Genomic DNA, 17,829 nt, shown 5'->3' with positions numbered 1-17,829 from the left:
AAAAATTTCAAAATAAAAATAAGAGATTAAAAAAACTAACCCTCGGTGGTTGATTTTCTATTTCTGACCGTGAATGGTTGTGAGGGTTGCTCAGAGAGATGGAGATAGACGGATTTCACCGGATATGGGGATGAATTTCGTCGGAGATGGGGACGGATGTCGCCTTAGAGAGTGAGAGATGGAGATGAGACTGAGTTGTGATTTAGGGTTTTAGGTTATGATTTGCGATAATACTGTTTACATTTTTGTTACGAAATTAATATTGTGTTTCGAATTCGAAAATAAAATAAAATTCGCGTTGCGAAAATAAACGCGCTTTGCGAATTTGACTATCGCGTTGCGAATTTGACTTTTGTGTTGCGAATTTGAAATTCAGCGTTGCGAATTTGACTTATGTATTGCGAATTTGACTTCTGTATTGCGAATTTGACTTATGTGTTGCTATTTACAAATTCGCGTTGCAATTTACAGATTCGCGTTGAGAATTTGGAAACTGGGTTGCGAAATAGGAGTTCGCGTTGCGAATTTATTGGTCATTTTGGCAAATTCAAAAAAAATTAATTAAAATCCTATATTATAAGGCATTTTCGTCCACTAAGATTATTTTATCTTTTAAAAATGATAAGATGCTCATTTTAAATATTATATTGTAAATTAAAAATATAACATTTAAATTATATTTATATGTTCATCTACAGGGAAAAAAAGTAGCAGATTACATGGCGAGATTGTCGGAAAGGAGGACCATGGAATGTGTTAAATTCAGTGATCCACCTGAGGGAATAAGACAATTGTTAATCGAGGATAAACATCCTGCTAGTGCTTAGACTTTATCTTTTCTCCTGTAGTTACCGGAAAAAATTATATTTTCTCTAATTAATATTATAGTATATAAAATATATCAACTTAAATTATAATAAAAATATAAAAAAATTAAAATAACCCATTAATAATATTTTTATATATAAAATATTTTATTCAGAAAATATATTACAATATTTTTTAATATATGAATTTTAAAATAGTATTTTAATTATTTTAATTAACCATAATTGCTCACTTAAAATTTAAAATAAAATAATTTAAATAATATATTTATCTTTTTAATCATTAAAAAATAAAAAGTTATATATTTTTAAATAAATTTAAAAAAATATTATTATATATAAAATATATAAATTTAAATTATAATAAAAATATAAAAATGAAAAATATAATTATAATACAAATATATTTTATAATACCTCAATATTAATATTTTAATATGTAAATCATAAAATTTTATTTATTTTTAAAAACTTAAAATAAATTATTAAGCAATTTGTTCGTGGATAATTTTCTCACATCGTTTGATTCTGATTTGTGATTTGTCGGTGGTCTTTAGTAGCTTCATCCCCTTTTGTGGTTCGTTTGTCGATACAATCAAATTTGTTTAAGCATTGGTTAGATTTTTTAATCATTTCTATTTTTTTGTCATTGTGTAATCTATGTGGTTAGTTTTTGTGTCAATAGTTATAGAAAAATATCTTAATTATAATTGAGTTTATATTTATGGTTATGCTTGTAAATCTTCATTGTAATTCTGGATATTTTTTATTTTTAATAAAACTAAGCGGCTTTCTTTCAAAAAAAAGTTTATAATATTTTATATACTAACTTTAAACATATTTTTTATATTAAATTATTAAATATATTTTATTATCAAATTAATTTAAAAATAATTTATTTTAATTTTAAATTTAAAATATATTTTTTATGTTAAAATATTTTGAAGTTTGGATAAGAATAAAATATATTTAGTAATCTAAAGTGGTAATATAATATATTTAATAAATTAATATAAATATATACTTTGAAAAGTTTTTTCTGAAAGATGCTTTAAAAAGTTAAAATAATAATAAAATATATTTTCAAAAGTTTAGATAAGAATAAAATATATATATTAAAATAAAAATAAAATAAAATATTTTAAATTAAGTTAATTATAAAATATATTTAATAAGTTAATATACAAATATTTCTTGAAGTTAATATGTATAAAATATTACAGATTTAAGTTAAGTATTTATACACTAAGATACAAAATATTTAGATCATGTTGTCTATTTTAGATTAAGTATTGGTTTCAACTTAATGGTTCGGTGCATGTATAGTTTACCAAGTGACCTAGTTTTGAATCTTTTTAGCCTCAATTTGCTTTGCTTTCTTTCAATAAGAGGATGACATGTGTCACCTTTTGATTAGTGAAAAATAAATATATTAAATTAAAATAAATAATTTTATTTTAATTTATTAAAAGTATGACTAAATTGAGAGAATATGTAAATAATATTGGTCAAATATGTGATTATACCAAAATACCATGCCACATAATTTGTTAACTGTTAACGACAATTGACTCATGAACACATCTTAATTAAATAAAAATGAAAGTTACCATATATTATGTTTTTTAAAATGTGAGGAAAAATGGACAAAATACAAACATAAATGATCATAGTTAACCCTTTATTCTTTGGATGAACTATTTAAAGTTTTAGTCTCTCTATCGTGCTAAAATTTGGGTTCTAATCGCTTTTAATTGGGCATAATTTAGTCCGATTACTTGTATAATGTTATTATGGGTCTAAATCAGTAACAACATTAGTTGGCGTGATTTTTCTTTAAACGTTATTCAATTGCAGTGACTAAATTATATGAAATTAAAGTAAAAATGTAAAACATACAAATTTCAGCATAGTTGAAGGACTAAAGTCTAGACTTTGTTTGGACTGGAACGAGATTATTTGTTTTTTAAAATTTTGCCCTCGGAGGCTTGTCTTATTAGGCCAAATTGGCCCATTACGGCTCCCATGTAAATTATTTAGCCCATTAGGGCATTAAACTTTTAATTTGGGATCTACGACAATTACAATAGTCGGTGTGACGAGTTTCATGGGATATAATTTTTTTACTGGGCCGTGTCAGGAGGGCCCTACAGCCTGATTAAAAAATAAATTTCAAGAGGGACTCGTCACACCAGCGTGACGATTCATAATAAAAAATAATGTTTTTTTTTGTAATTTTTAAAAGAAAATTAAAAAAAATAATATTTTATGGACATGGACTCGTCACGCCAACGGTTATAATTTTCAAATTTTTTTAGAAAATTTCAACGGAAAGTTAATTGACTCAAAACTAAATGAGTAGTATCGGTACTACTAATCTAAGTAGTATCGATATCATATATAGTATCGATACCATTTTAGCATTCTGTTTTGACAGTATCGGTACTGCCTCAACAGTTTCGGTACTACTACTCTAAGTAGTATCGATATCATATATGGTATCGGTATTATTTTAGCATTCCATTTTGACAGTATCAATACTGCATCAGCAGTATCTATATTACTTTATTATTTTGGGTTTCAGTATCGATACTTCTTTAACAGTATCAATACTGTTATAACAGTATCGGTACTGTTATAGCAGTATCGATACAATTATATTTAAAAATCATTTTTACTCGATTAAAGTTTGAAACCCTTAATAAAAATTATTTCAAAAACTTTTCAAGTATATGACTCAAATTTTAAACATATATAATATCCAAAATATAGTTGGCATGGTCTTAAACATAATAAGAGGTAACATGGTAATAAAAATATGCGAAATATGATAAATATAAATCTTATCATCCAAAACATAATAGTATAACCAAATCTAAAATATCAAATGCGGAGAAATTAAGGGAAATTGAAAGTTGAAAGTGTTGAGTCAATCGAAAGGATGAAATAACCAAATATTAAATGTTAAGTAATTTAAGGTTCAACGTATGATATTTGAAACGTTAACAAAAGAACAACTAGCATAGTAATGCATTATCAAGCATCTGATGGTGGATCACGATCCAAACGAGGTGCACGGAAAGATGCAACATCTTGAGAAAGAGTATCGAGCCTATCATTGACGGCGTCAAATCAAGCATGGGTGTCGCGTTGCAGCTCAGTCAGTTAAGTCCCCAAGGCAGTAAAATGGGACTCCATGGATGCAAACCTCAGATCTAATGTCTCTATCAGCGATTGAAAATAGGGAGGCATGGTACTACTATCGCTAGGTGGCTCGTTAGGGACGCGATTTACATGATCATCTACATCGTGTAAAACATCATCGATGTGAGGAGGAGCCGGAACCAAAGCTGCTTGTGAAGAACCAGCATCGGGTGTCTTTTTAGTTGATCGTTCCTAATTTGTACCAACTTGAGTCCATCCGGACTAGCGGAGAGACGTAAAATCAATTTGGGTACCTAAAAGGATGGTAACATCTAGGTTGACTCTAAGACCGACTTTGATAAAGAAATTACTAAGAAGATAACCATACTAGATGAACATTATCGATCTATGTGAACAGAATGATTCAAAAATTGCAACAAAAACACATAGGATGCAAATTTCAAAAAGAATAATGGTACATGCAACTCTAATTGGAAAATCAAGTATGTTCAAGCAAACAAACATACACTTAAGCATAATTTGAACATATTGTTAAGTTTCATGAAAAATCATAAACTCATCCTAACTAATAGCATAAAAGGCATTAAAGAGGTCATTTTGCATGCATTTTTCTTTATACATAAAAATGAAAAACTTATTTTAAACACAAAATCAAGGCAGTTTTAATTACTTAAAAAATATTTTTATACAATTAAATATTGACTTCAAAAACTTAAATAAACAAATTTATTACTTATATTTGCGTAATTCTTGTCGATGTCGAGGTGTGGTAGAATGGTAATGACGTGGTGTTAGTCGATTTTGTCGTGGTTGTCCACTTTCTTCATTTTCCTCTTCTTCTGGTTCCGGTTCCGGTGTTCCGAACACTACTCCACCACTTCCATATACATCTTCGAGTGAAAACGATGGAGTACTCAAGGTATTTGACGCCATCATTGAAGTCATCGCCTCAAATTGAGGTTGTCCATGATAAAGACGATGATCCCATGGATCTATTTCTTCCGGTTCTGAGGAAAATTGTTGTGAAGGTGGCACTTGATCCTACCCACTTTCTTTCAGCGTCGCTCGACTCTCCATCGATGGTTGATATGCACCATATTCACCATAACTTTCTTGCGATGAATAATAATTAGCGGAAGCATAAGATGAAGATGTTAACGAAGATGATGATTTTTCCCATATTTTTCCTTCATTATTTCCCACTCGAACCGCTCCTCTACCGTTGTCAAGTATGGTTTCCCATTTGCTTCAAAATTTTGGAGGTAGGGAGAAACATTGAAATCAAAATCTTCGGGTTGTACCTCGGAACGATTAGGCAATCATAAGTGTCTATTTTGCCATTCATATATGAATGTATCATTCTTCCTCGGCCAATCTTCGGAATGCTTCCCATGAGCATCTATTTTATGCAAATCGTCAATGTTATATATTGACATTTCTATTAGTTGGTGAAACCCAAATTATTGCAAAACTCTATCGACGGCATAGATCTCAACAATTGCAAAATGGAGCAATGGTGTTATGGCACACCATGTGTCCGCTCCTTCAAAGAACATTGATGGTAGACATCGTTGGATATTCGATTCATAATAAGGCATCCAATTAAACTGTCAAAAGTATTATGTTAGTATAATTAAACAATTAATATTACAATTTTAAAGTTAATGCAAAAAATACAAAAATTTATCGTATGTCTACCGACGATATCAATTCTCATTCGACTATCTAATTTGATTGCACCCGACAACTTTGTATCGATTATTCGGTGTCACCATCTAAAAAAAATTACATTATTTATTGTCATTTTTCAAAATATTTAAATAAATATTATAAAATATCAAAACTTTAAATATATGAATTTACCTTGCGGCGAGAGGAAACTCCATAAGAGCGAATGTAATAGGCGTCATAAATGGGAGACGATACCACGCCCATGATTGGAGTAAAACTAAACAACCCGCTACATCCGTTTTTTCCTCTAACGACTACGGTCGCCTTACATAGTTCACGATACAAAAACGCAAAAATTACAGAACCCCAACTATATTGGTGACATACAACGAAATCCTCCATAACCGGAATATATTGGGTGTGCACCAAATTGCCTGATTTATCCGGTAGCAAGATCCCTCCAATCAACGTCAAAAGATATGCTCGAGCTGTATATATCACATTTTGCTCCGTTGATTGTTCATCTACTCTAAATTCGATTTCCAACAACGTCATCCGTACTTGCAAGCCATTAATGAAATCGATTGGAGCCTCATTTCCCAATAAATTTTAAATAAGAACATTTACCTTATAAGTGTTGCGAAGCACCAATGACATACCATTAATCGGAACGCCAATGTGATACACGACGTCTTCCAAAGTTATCGTCACTTCACCACAAGGTAAATGAAACGTATGTGTTTAAAGCCTCCAACGCTCAATCAACGCCGATATCAATTCCGGCATCACCTTAAATCCGCGAAGAAACGTCGCTCCATAAAATCCGGATTGTGAAAAATATATATCAACTTCCGCTGACGTGGCTTTTCATTTGTCATTCCTCGATGACGAATGGTTCGTTCTTCTCGCTACAATTTGAAAATAAATTATTTAATACAATTACATAAAATAATTATTATTAATACTATAATTTTGTCAAAACTAAAATGAAAAAAAAACTTATCGTTGTCAACTCGATCGACAAAATATGAATTTTATCAAGACGTAACATTTCATCTCTTGATGTCATTTTAACAAAAATTCTTCAACACAAAAGTTTTTGCTCTCGGTAGAATGTTTGATTACAAGTGAAAAATCTATCTAACCCAAACCTCTATTTATACTACTCTACCTAACGACTACTTTTTTCAAACTGAAAATAGCCGTTGGAACTCGTCACACCGGCTTGACGAGTTCCATTGAAATTAAAAAAAAATCGACCGTTGAACAACGTTCAATCCAACGGTAAAAAAGTCAAAATTATAAAATATTATTTTTTAATTTTCTTTTAAAATTTTAAAAAATATTATTTTTTTTATTGGGATTCATCACGCCGGTGTGACGAGCCCCTATTGAAATTTATTTTTTAATCAGGTTGTGGGGACTGTTGCAATTGCCGTAAATCCCAAATTAAAAGTTTGGGTGTCCTAATGGGCTAAATAATTTACCCGGGAGCCGTAATGGGCCAATTTGGCCTGTGTTATTATGAAATTGACCCACAAAAACTGTTGGACATACTGGGCAAGAAAGCATAAAAAGTTAAGCCCGCAATAGTTTGAGAATGGGCCAAAGGTCGTTAACCGAGCTTCGCCTGTCCCGATCGGTGTAATGGCTTTCTTACGTTGGTGAAGTGACGAAATGATTCGAAACCCAGAAGGAAGAAAAGAAAAAGGAAATCAATAGCAGGGGAGAAGAGGAGAAAATTGAAGAATGGGCGTTGATTATTACAAGATTCTTCAGGTCGATCGGAATGCAAAAGATGAAGATTTGAAGAAAGCGTATCGCAAACTGGCTATGAAGTGGCATCCCGATAAGAATCCCAATAACAAGAAAGAAGCTGAAGCTAAATTTAAGCAGATCTCGGAAGCTTACGACGTAAAAAAGTTTCTTTTTTATTTAAAATTTTGGTTCCTTCTTCTTTCTCGCTTTATTTTTGGTTAAACGAATTAAATTTTTCTATCAATTTTAGGTTTTGAGTGATCCCCAAAAGCGTGCAGTTTATGATCAGTATGGAGAAGAAGGGCTAAAAGGCCAGGTGCCCCCTCCCGGGGCGGGGGGATATCCGGGCGGGGCAGATGGGGGTCCGACGATGTTCCGGTTCAACACTCGGAGCCCTGACGATATTTTCTCGGAGTTTTTCGGGTTTTCGAGTCCGTTTGGGGATATGGGCGGGTCACGTGCGGGGGCGTCAGGATTCCCCAGGGGCATGTTTGGGGAAGATATATTCGGGTCATTTAGGGGTGGACATGGACATGTACAGGGAGATGCTTCAATTCCCAGAAAAGGTCCCCCAATTGAACGAACATTGCCTTGCAGCTTGGAGGATTTGTATAAAGGGACTACCAAGAAGATGAAGATTTCGAGGGATGTGTCTGATCATAGCGGGTAACCCCTTTCTTTATGGACTAGAGCTTTTCTTTTTCAAGTTAATTAATTGGGTAATGCTTAGTTTTTTTGGTGGATACTGAATCTTCAGCTGGGTTCATGCTGTAGAGTTAAATTCAATTTGTATTAACTTTCAATGTGGCTTGTGATTAGTGAAAACATCAGTGATCGAATGGCATGGATAGTTTTTAGACATAACAGACAGAAGAAATAGTTGACATTTAAAGGTGCTTGCATATGAACTTAGGTTGCAAAAGATATTTACAGAAGTTGTAAAGTTTGACTTTTTTTCCTGCTAAAAGTAACTTTATTACTTGCTAGGATGAAGGGACGTTAATCATTTGAAATGACTGGATGTTTCTTTAATAATAGCCACTTTTGCATGCCAGCTTAGAGCTTAAAAGATATTCTATGTTTTGGTTATCATGATTGTTTCCTTCTATATTGGTGCTCCCTCCTCGCCATTTAGCTTTGGTTCTACCAGATCATCCATAGACCGGTAGTCTCTTTGATGAAAAACCTGACGGAATTTCCTAGCCCACAAATGTATATAAGTTTAATTTACCATGTGAATTAAACTTTAGAAGTCTGAAAGTTTGCATGCCACCGAGTGGTAATTGTTTTAAAACAGTGAGACTAACAACTTTCTCCTGAGCAGTGTTGTCAAAGTGTGCGCCTAGATGTGCCTGCACCTTAGCATTATTCAACAAAAGCGCCTTAGACCCTTCAGGCCAGGCCCATTTGTTCAAGCTCACGCCTAGTGTGCCTGGGCATGCTTTTTTGAAAGGCGTTAGGCATAAAAAAGCCTTGCCCGATTGAATCTCTCTTCAATTTCTTTTATTTTTCACTTTCCTTTTTACATTTGATATGTCTTTACTAGAAAGAAAAAGATAATATCGAACTCTGTACTTAGTAATATTTGAGCATTCAACAGAAAATATTGGCCACGAGGAATTAAAGGAAATAGCGCATATTGACCAATTAAAAACTGCATGTTCTGTAGATGAGCTCGACAACAGTTTAGAGTGTATTAAGCTTTATATCTATTACAAAAATTAGCACACATATGTATTGCACTGCACTTCATTCAGGCTAGCGCACTTTTTGCGCCTTCGGCAATATAAGGGTTTAAGCACTTGGTGTGTGCCTTGCTCCCTTGACAACATTGCTCCTAGGTATTTTATTATATGACTCAATTGGTCAAACTATGATGGTTGAAGTTCCAATTTTTAACCGTATTTATTTAGTAATAATGCCATTGTTTCAGGAAACTGTTGATTTTTTTTTCATGTACTTTAAAACTGTGATTTTGTTTCCTGTTACAGGAGATCTACTACAGTGGAAGAAATTCTCACTATTGAGATTAAGCCAGGGTGGAAAAAAGGTACAAAAATCACTTTTCCAGAAAAGGGAAATGAGCAGCGAGGGGTTATTCCTTCCGACCTTGTTTTCATCATTGATGAGAAGCCTCACAGTCTGTTCAAGAGGGATGGAAATGACCTTATTGTTACTCAGAAGATCTCTCTAGTTGAAGCCCTAACTGGATATACAGCTCAGCTGACAACCCTAGATGGACGGAATCTGACTGTCCCCATTAACAACATCATCAGTCCAAACTATGAGGAGGTTGTTAAAGGGGAGGGGATGCCCATCCCCAAGGAACCTTCCAAGAAAGGAAATTTGAAAATCAAATTCAACATCAAGTTCCCCACAAAGCTTACACCGGAACAGAAAACTGGCCTGAAACGATTAATATCGTCTCCCTAATGTGTAGCCCTCACTACCATCAGCCAATTTGTGTGAGTTTACGTTTGGTTTTACTTTTATTATCCAGAAGGAAGTTCATGTGTTCTGAACTGGTATATCATAACAGTTATCTAGGTGTTGGTAAATTATTATGCACGTTTTCTGTTGATGCCTTTACCCTTTAAATCTTGCTGTTGAGTGGCCCTTGCATAATTTGGCTCAAGTCTTTTGGTCATTTGTTGATTGTACTTTACCACTCTTTTGTCATGGAGAAAGTGGATTGGAGTGGTAAGAAGCAATAAGTTACATTACAATTGAAACCTGGTCGAGGATGAATCGTGTTTCACTGCAGAGTAAGCGCGTAAGGTGAACGATGGAAAGAGTTGAATGGTTCATCATCCTCGTTCAGCTGACGATGGAATTTAAGGTGCAACCTATGCTAAATAGCAATCTCAACATGTAGTTAAATGGGAAAGCATGCATGATGGTCATAGCCTTGACATCTCTGTTTTGTTTGGGAACATGTGTGTGCAGATATCATGGGTTCAAATTGCCATCAATGGAGCACCATCTTTAAGGGAAGCTATATTTTGTTCGTCATATTATTTTAAATAAAACAGTCACTGGTAAACCTATAAAGCTAAACCTGCGATCAAATTAAATTGAATAAGGCTTAAATTACTAGAAAATTGTGACTGGTATATGTCCATAGTCAATATCTACAATCTTCTTGTTAATGTCAAATAGGAAGTAATCTCCTTCCTTTTCTGGAACATGGAGATCCCCGCCGCCATAAGAGTTCAAACAAGGAACCTAACTTTGAGTTTGATTTAAATAAATAATTTGGATTATGGGGAAACCTCTGTGAAATGCGACTGCTAAAAGACATTAAAGCACCCATTAATCCTAATATCCTACCAATCTATTCATAGTGCTTACCACTACCTTCAGATATACTATTTTGGTTCCCAACTGTTTTCTTGTCTCCCTCCATTGTCTCCGCAATGCGTCGTCCAAGTCGCGCTGAAGGCTTCTCCAAGGAACGCCTAAGATGGACTCGAGAGCTCCAGGATCGATTCGAAGAAGCTGTTAACCAGCTAGGAGGTCCAGATAGTAAGTCCTTTTAGCTATGCCTTCTCTTTGGTTTTATGGTGGATGATGTTTATGTGAGTTGTTCTTTTCAGGGGCGACGCCTAAGGGAATTCTCAAGGCTATGGGCGTTGATGGGCTTACCATTTACCATGTCAAAAGTCACTTGCAGAAATACAGGATGGTAAAGTTTGTTCCAGAAACAAATACTAGTACGTTCAATGAACCTTAGTCTCTCTTTCGCTAACATTGATGTTACGAAGAGAAGCAACTAATCCATAGAAATCTGATATCATGTTGTGTTTTTTAACCGGAGAATGCAAGTTTGAGAGAAGTATTTCAGAAATACTGCCTAATTTTGGTACAACATCGTGAGTTATCGTTTCTTTTTCTGTGGAATCCTTAAATATTTGAATCTGAATCAGTATACATATATATTCACTCTTGCCCTGTCCTTGCATTGATTAAAGAGCTGCACAGCTTAATGAAGCATTGTTATTGCATATGGAAGCACAAAGAAAACAAGGGGATGATAAACTCGAGGTGTTATTTGCCTATCACCATGCATAAGATCAAACCTTTTAGATTACCCCCTTCGTTTAACACTTTCTTAATTATCCAAAGGTCCGAAGGAATTTGAAGATCAAGATTGAAGCACAGACGAGATATTTCAAGAGAATTTCAGGCGGGGATCATAGGAACCGAGTCCCCCCAACAAAAGCTACCAAATCATCATCTCCTGTATCATTGCCTTCATTATGTGAGGAGTCTGAGTCCAACATAAAGGATTCCGAAGCCGATTCTGAGGCCAGAATAGCGAAAGATAACTCGGCATCATCATTGTCGATATACACATTTGCATCGACATTCCACCCAGATGCCTATGAATACAATGATCCAAACATGCAAGAAAGACTTTCCTACACCGCTAATGATATCATCGTCTTTCCATGGAATATCTCGGTTTGCTCATCACCCTTGGTGCCCAGCTTTATGTGAATCATGCCACAGGCTTCCATTGCATAGACAATATAAATTTGTATAATAAATCAATGATCATATCAAGTATAGCATCACAGAGATGCAGCTTCATTATTAGGTAATAAGAGTGTGATGTGATATATATGTAGAGCATATGTTTGCTCATATATGGTGTTTTGAATAAGAAACAATATTGAATATAGCACATGGAATTCTACTTGTAGTGTTTCCAAATCTATATAGTCACCCTTGAAGGCTCCGTATGCCAATATATTAGCTGTAGATTCCTTTGTAGTCCTTTCCACAAGCATGAATAAAAAATTCTCGAAAGCAACATAAGCTTAACTTTGGATCTTAAAATCTTCATTCGAAAGAGAGAATATTATTTATGTGTAAAATTTGAGGTTTGGGTAATAAAATTATGTTCTATATTCTATTTCATGAGACCTTTGAAACGGTGTATAATATGTTTAAAATGATTAAGCGACGAATGTAAAATTAATGCTCAAAGTAAAACAAATGTTGTTAAGAAACATTGAGTGCTTAAAACATTTTCATCCCACATGGAAAGAGTATGAAGGTTTGAAACAACAACAACAAAACCATATTCCCATATGCAATGGGGTAAGGGGGGTAGGGTAGTAGGATGCCCCCAACGCCAGGCTGAGAGCAGCTTCCGTGGAAGACCTTCGACAGTCAGAAAATTAAAAATAAAGATAAAATGCAATGCATGTACAAATAAATAAATAAATAAATATATAGTTGAACAATCTTCATATGCAGTCTTCATATACGTGTCTGTAATGGGAAGTAATCCCATCAAATAAATCCCTGCCTAAAAATCTCTGCATATAGACAGAAACGTAAGACCCGACTAAATTTAAAAAGAGAAAACATGGAGAGAAGGATACACATAAGTCAACAATAGCAAGCTACGAGAAGGAATAAAGTTAAATGGGTTAAAACCTAAACTAAGGCAACACAACTTCGCTACCCTAGTTCTAAGCCTTCATAAATTCCAATGACAGAAACGTACAAAAAGCAGAAGTCATGGAAATTACTACAAAGGCATTAAAAGAAGACAAAGATGATACACCCTATGGATGTGACCCGCACTACTCGGTTACCCTGGTCTTAAGTCTCCATACTTTCATATCAGAGGTCATGTCCATGGTAAGGGATAAATCCTTCAAATCATATCTCAAGTAGTCTTCCCACTTCCGCCTTAGTCGTCCTCTCCTTCTGGCACCGTCGATTGTAATCGACTCTACCCTCCTGACCGCATCCGATGGTTGTCGCCTAAGGACATGCCCAAACCACCGTAGTCTTCCCTGCCTCAATTTTTCGGATACAAGCACCACCCCTAAGGACATCCTAATAGCAGAGTTTGGTGTCATGTCCCACAGAGTCCTACCACATGCCCATCGAAGCATTCTCATTTCTGCGGCCTCCATCCTCCTTACGTGATCCTTCTTGATTGCCCAACATTCTGATCCATACAGAAACGCTGGTCTTATTGCCATTCTATAAAAATTTTCCTTAAGTTTTAGAGACACCTTCTTGTCACACAAAACTCCAGTAGCAACCCTCCACTTTAGCCATCCTGCCCTTATACGGTGTGTAACGTCATCATCTACACCCCCATCTTTATGTATCATAAACCCTAGGTACTTGAAACAATCCTTTGAGGGGAGAACGTTTCCTTCTATGCATACTTCTACATCTTCATCGTTTTGGTTCTCACTGAAGTTTGAACATAAATACTCTGTCTTTTCAATATTGATCCTTAGACCTTTTTCTTCCAAAGCAGTCTTCCAGGTAGCCAGTCTACTATTCAGCTCAGTTTTTGTTTCAGCAGCTAGAACAATGTCGTCAGCGAAAAGCATACACCATGGAACATCGTCTAGTGTCGCACAATAGATGTCGTCCATAATCAAGGCGAAGATGTAAGGACTAAGAGTCGACCCCTGGTGGAGTCCGATTTCCACCGGGAATGCCTCGGTGTCCCCAACTGTAGTCATGACGTATGTAGTAGATCTACAGTACATATCATGAATCGCCCGGATATAAGCAGTTGGGATCCGTCTCGTTTCTAAGGTATTCCAGATCGTATCGCAGGGAACACTATCATAAGCCTTCTCAAGGTCAATGAACGCCATGTGAAGATCTCTATTTTTTCTCTATATTTCTCCATAAGCCGTCGAAGTAGATGAATCGCCTCCATTGTAGACCTGTCTGGCATAAAGCCAAATTGGTTTTCTGAAACCCTAGTAACCTGTCTTAACCTAGCCTCTATCACCCTTTCCCATAGCTTCATGGTATGGCTGAGTAGTTTAATACCTCTGTAGTTGCCACAATGTTGGGAATCTCCTTTATTCTTATATATTGGTATCACCGTAGACTTTCTTCACTCATCTGGCATCTTGGCACTCTCTAAAATACTATTAAAGATGTTGGTCAACCACTTAACTCCCTCTTCGCCTATGGCCAACCACACATTGATAGGAATTTGATCTGGACCGAAAGCTTTGTCCTTCCCCATCTTTCTAAGAGCCATTTTGACTTCCTCAAACCCAATCCTACTTGTAGGGTAGTCATTGGTCGTAGTATGATGGTTGACTGACCCATCAATGGTACTATCTCTACAGGGAGAGGCACCGTCATTAAATAAGCCAAAGAAGTAACAACCCAAACCCTCTTAATAACATGATCTTTCACTAAAAGATTTGGTGCACCTTTGAAGCAATAATTAAAATTGCATTATTGAAAATCTAAAATCTAGATGACAATCAACAATGAAGGTTTGAAAGGTGTTTATAAATTACAACCTGTTTAACAGTTGGAAAAATGTATACAAGCCTTGACAAATCCTATTATCAATTCGACTATAATGTGAATTATTTTATATTTTCAGAGTCGTCATCATATTCTCCGCTCAAGTGAATCTCTACGTCTTTCGGATAATTACTTTCATTTTGAAACTTATATATATGAAGGGCAATTTTATTTACTCAAAATTATTAATGGAATCAAGTATATAACGCTATTGTGAGTGTTCAAAGTGCATTTCATAGTATAGATATTGTGGGGTTTTTCTTCTTTATTGTGGGAAGGTGAGAAATAGCAATGTATTTTGATAGTCAAAAGCTCTAGTTTTCAATGAAAGTGTGATCTTTATCACAACAAAGTGGCTCACTTTGGTATGCTGTTTCAGATTAAAGCTTCAAGTAATTAAAACATGAAACTCATTCTTTTTTGCACCTCTATTCAACTGTACCATAAACTATTATTTAATATCAAGTGAGATGATAACTGCCCCACACTGTTTTATCACATAAAATAAAGTTTTTGAGAACGGAGATTATATATTGGCTTTCAAGGATTCAATTTGACTTTTACCACAGGGACCGTTCATCCTAATGTAAAGCCTATACTCATCGTATGTCATCGGATTATACAGCGGCGGCTGATCTTCATTCACCAGCTCCTCGGCCGGTTGGATCGGAATATCACTCTTAGGGTTGTAGAAGAAAGCCAGTGAGACTCGATCTTTTTCCGAGTTCACGATCACACGATGCTCGACGCTCTTGTAAATTGCATTGCTGAGTACCTAAACAAGCATCGTCAAACACTCATGACAGTAAATTTAATTATTACGAAATTAATATAGGATCGTCGTAACGTTGTATAAGTTAATTCATACTTGAATCTGATCTCCAACGTTGATAATGAAAGCATCGGGGACAGGCTTCACCGTAACCCACTTGCCGTTGTTACGAACTTGGAGTCCGGCCACGTCGTGATCGGGCAGGAGAACAGTGATGCAACCCGGGTCCGAGTGCGAGGAAAGACCTAGTGTAAGTTCAGGTTGAGGGCACTTTGGATAGAAATTGACCCTTAAGCAGGCCCCAACTTCATCTCCCCCAAATGCGTTTTGTAGGTAATCTTCTTTTAGTTCAAGGCTTATAGACATCGCCTTAAGCAGCCTTTCACATAGCTTTGTAACTTCGGCACCATATTGTTTAACCAGTTCCCTGAGTATTCATATTCAAATCTAATTATTCGTAATTAATTATCGCGTGTCGTCGAATTCTCTCTTATTTATTGCAAGTTTAAATTCGAATTTATTTAGATATATTGTAGTTCTACACTGATTTAGTCCTTAACCAAAAATGTTATGTACACATGTTTAGAAGTTAAAGCCCCCAGTAATTGATCTCTACTGGATGCAACCATATCTGGATATGGAAAATATTTTTTTTTCCAGTTGTAATTATCTCAAAGTAAAAAAGAATATCAAAGTTGATTAAAACTAAGCTGATCAATGAATATGAGAATGCTTGAATCTAAGCTTAGTTGTGGGTTGATCAAATCTTTCGGTCAAGAAGACGAGATAAAGAAGACAACATAAAACGTACGTAAAAACATCAAAGTAAACGTGTTATTAAGACGGTGGCACGCACCTGCATGATGTCGGCTGTGCAGGCCACTTGCTTTGATTCCTGACTGTAACCGGCAAGTAGTTGAGAAAAAAGTAATCGCTCCAGTCAAGTATCGCTCCTTTCTCGACTCCCAACCGGCTACCGTACCCTTCGTAGGTGCTCGGTGAGTTGGCGTACAGTTGCTTCACTTCGAGCGGCGAGTCGAAGAACTCACGCCACGCGTCGCGGGTGCGTTTCATAAGCTCGTGACTAACCCCATGGTTAACCGCCTGGAAGAAACCCCCGTCCTTGCACGCGCTAGAGATGCGTCTCAAGGTCTCTTCGTGGAGAGCTCGGTGTTTGCCGAACAGGTTCCGGAGATCAACGACGGGAATGTCCACGTGTTCATCGGAGACAGGTTTCAGCTCAGGCCTGTCGTTTATAGGCTTAATATATCGGTCCGGAACGGTACGTATGCCATTCTCAGACAGAGACTGAATTCGAACCACTGGCTCAGGCCAACGGTTCATTGTTGAATTATGTAATATTTGAGGCAAAATTTAGATGAAGAAAACAAAGAGAAGTTGAGCGATGGTGAAAAGATTAGAATGAGTGAAGGGGTTTATATAAGGATTGGGATTTAAGGATTCAATCATGAAAAGTAAGAAATTAAGAAAATAAATTTTGGTGAGTTACCAATACATTAAGCACTAAAATTTTATCATCAGTGATGGTGAGGGACGAACAGTATATTTTACCTTTTTCGTCCTAAGAATTGGAATTAATTAATATTATCCGATATGAAGCTTATATATATATATATATATATATATATAATCACGTGAGAAGACTGAAGATAGTATTTGTATAAAAATAGCCGTGTGTGTACAAATTAAAGACAAGTTTGCTTTCGACTCTGATAGATTGCTAGTGGAAAGCAAACAAAATTAGACGGTTTTAGGGTTTTTTTTAATGACTTTTTACGCACGTGTTTCGTTTGTTCAGTTCAACAAAATTTTAGCTTCAGGTTAAATTACTAAAATGATCATTTTTATTTTATGTGTTTACTTTTGACTATTGAATTTTAAAAAAGAATGTCATAGTCACTCACATTATCAATTTGTAACGTTTTGGTCTCTTGGAAGTTAAATGTTTGATGATGTGAGATTTTAGTAAAAATGGGTTATTTTTAATTTGACCCATTAACTGTATATGGAATACTAATTTGACCCCTATACTTTAGATAATAATATCAATTTGACTCTTGAAATTTAGATAAAATATCAATTTAACCTCTGATTTTAACAAAAGTCTCCCAATCAGTGGTCACCACCGGTCATAAGGCCAAAAAGGAGTAGACTTGTAATCAGGGATTTAAATAGCGGTATGTGACCGTAATAGCGGTTCGCGACCGTGACAGCGCCCGTTATATAGTGGTAGTGATGTTCTCCGCGACCGTTATTTCATGATCGCGATCTCTGCAATCATCATAATAGTGTTCGTCA

General features: G+C 35.3%; 3 protein-coding genes across 3 annotated transcripts; 2 read left to right on the top strand and 1 right to left on the bottom strand.

Moving 5' to 3' along the window:
- The first annotated feature begins 7,315 nt into the window (after positions 1-7,315).
- LOC120135652 (dnaJ homolog subfamily B member 13-like) lies at positions 7,316-10,002 on the top strand. The gene is made up of 3 exons (XM_039151888.1): positions 7,316-7,577; positions 7,672-8,087; positions 9,413-10,002. The coding sequence occupies exons 1-3, from the start codon at positions 7,413-7,415 to the stop codon at positions 9,852-9,854; spliced, it is 1,023 nt and encodes a 340-aa protein (XP_039007819.1). The 5' UTR covers positions 7,316-7,412; the 3' UTR covers positions 9,855-10,002.
- LOC120135654 (myb family transcription factor PHL7-like) lies at positions 9,870-12,042 on the top strand. The gene is made up of 7 exons (XM_039151889.1): positions 9,870-9,886; positions 10,186-10,260; positions 10,368-10,946; positions 11,018-11,134; positions 11,239-11,293; positions 11,393-11,465; positions 11,547-12,042. Exons 3-7 carry the CDS (start codon positions 10,838-10,840, stop codon positions 11,919-11,921), a joined length of 729 nt encoding a protein of 242 aa, XP_039007820.1. The 5' UTR covers positions 9,870-9,886; positions 10,186-10,260; positions 10,368-10,837; the 3' UTR covers positions 11,922-12,042.
- Positions 12,043-15,263: 3,221 nt separating this feature from the next.
- On the bottom strand, positions 15,264-16,871 carry LOC120135537 (probable 2-oxoglutarate-dependent dioxygenase ANS). The gene is made up of 3 exons (XM_039151813.1): positions 16,367-16,871; positions 15,607-15,937; positions 15,264-15,513 (listed from the first exon to the last, which is right to left on the bottom strand). Exons 1-3 carry the CDS (start codon positions 16,852-16,854, stop codon positions 15,265-15,267), a joined length of 1,068 nt encoding a protein of 355 aa, XP_039007744.1. The 5' UTR covers positions 16,855-16,871; the 3' UTR covers position 15,264.
- Positions 16,872-17,829: the final 958 nt, after the last annotated feature.

This window comes from Hibiscus syriacus, unplaced genomic scaffold (assembly GCF_006381635.1).
Source record: "Hibiscus syriacus cultivar Baekdansim isolate YM2019G1 unplaced genomic scaffold, ASM638163v2 tig00110610_pilon, whole genome shotgun sequence".
In the NCBI taxonomy this organism is placed as follows: Eukaryota; Viridiplantae; Streptophyta; class Magnoliopsida; order Malvales; family Malvaceae; genus Hibiscus; species Hibiscus syriacus.
Note: the sequence above shows the minus strand (reverse complement) of the source record. Positions and strands in the feature narration are given on the sequence as shown.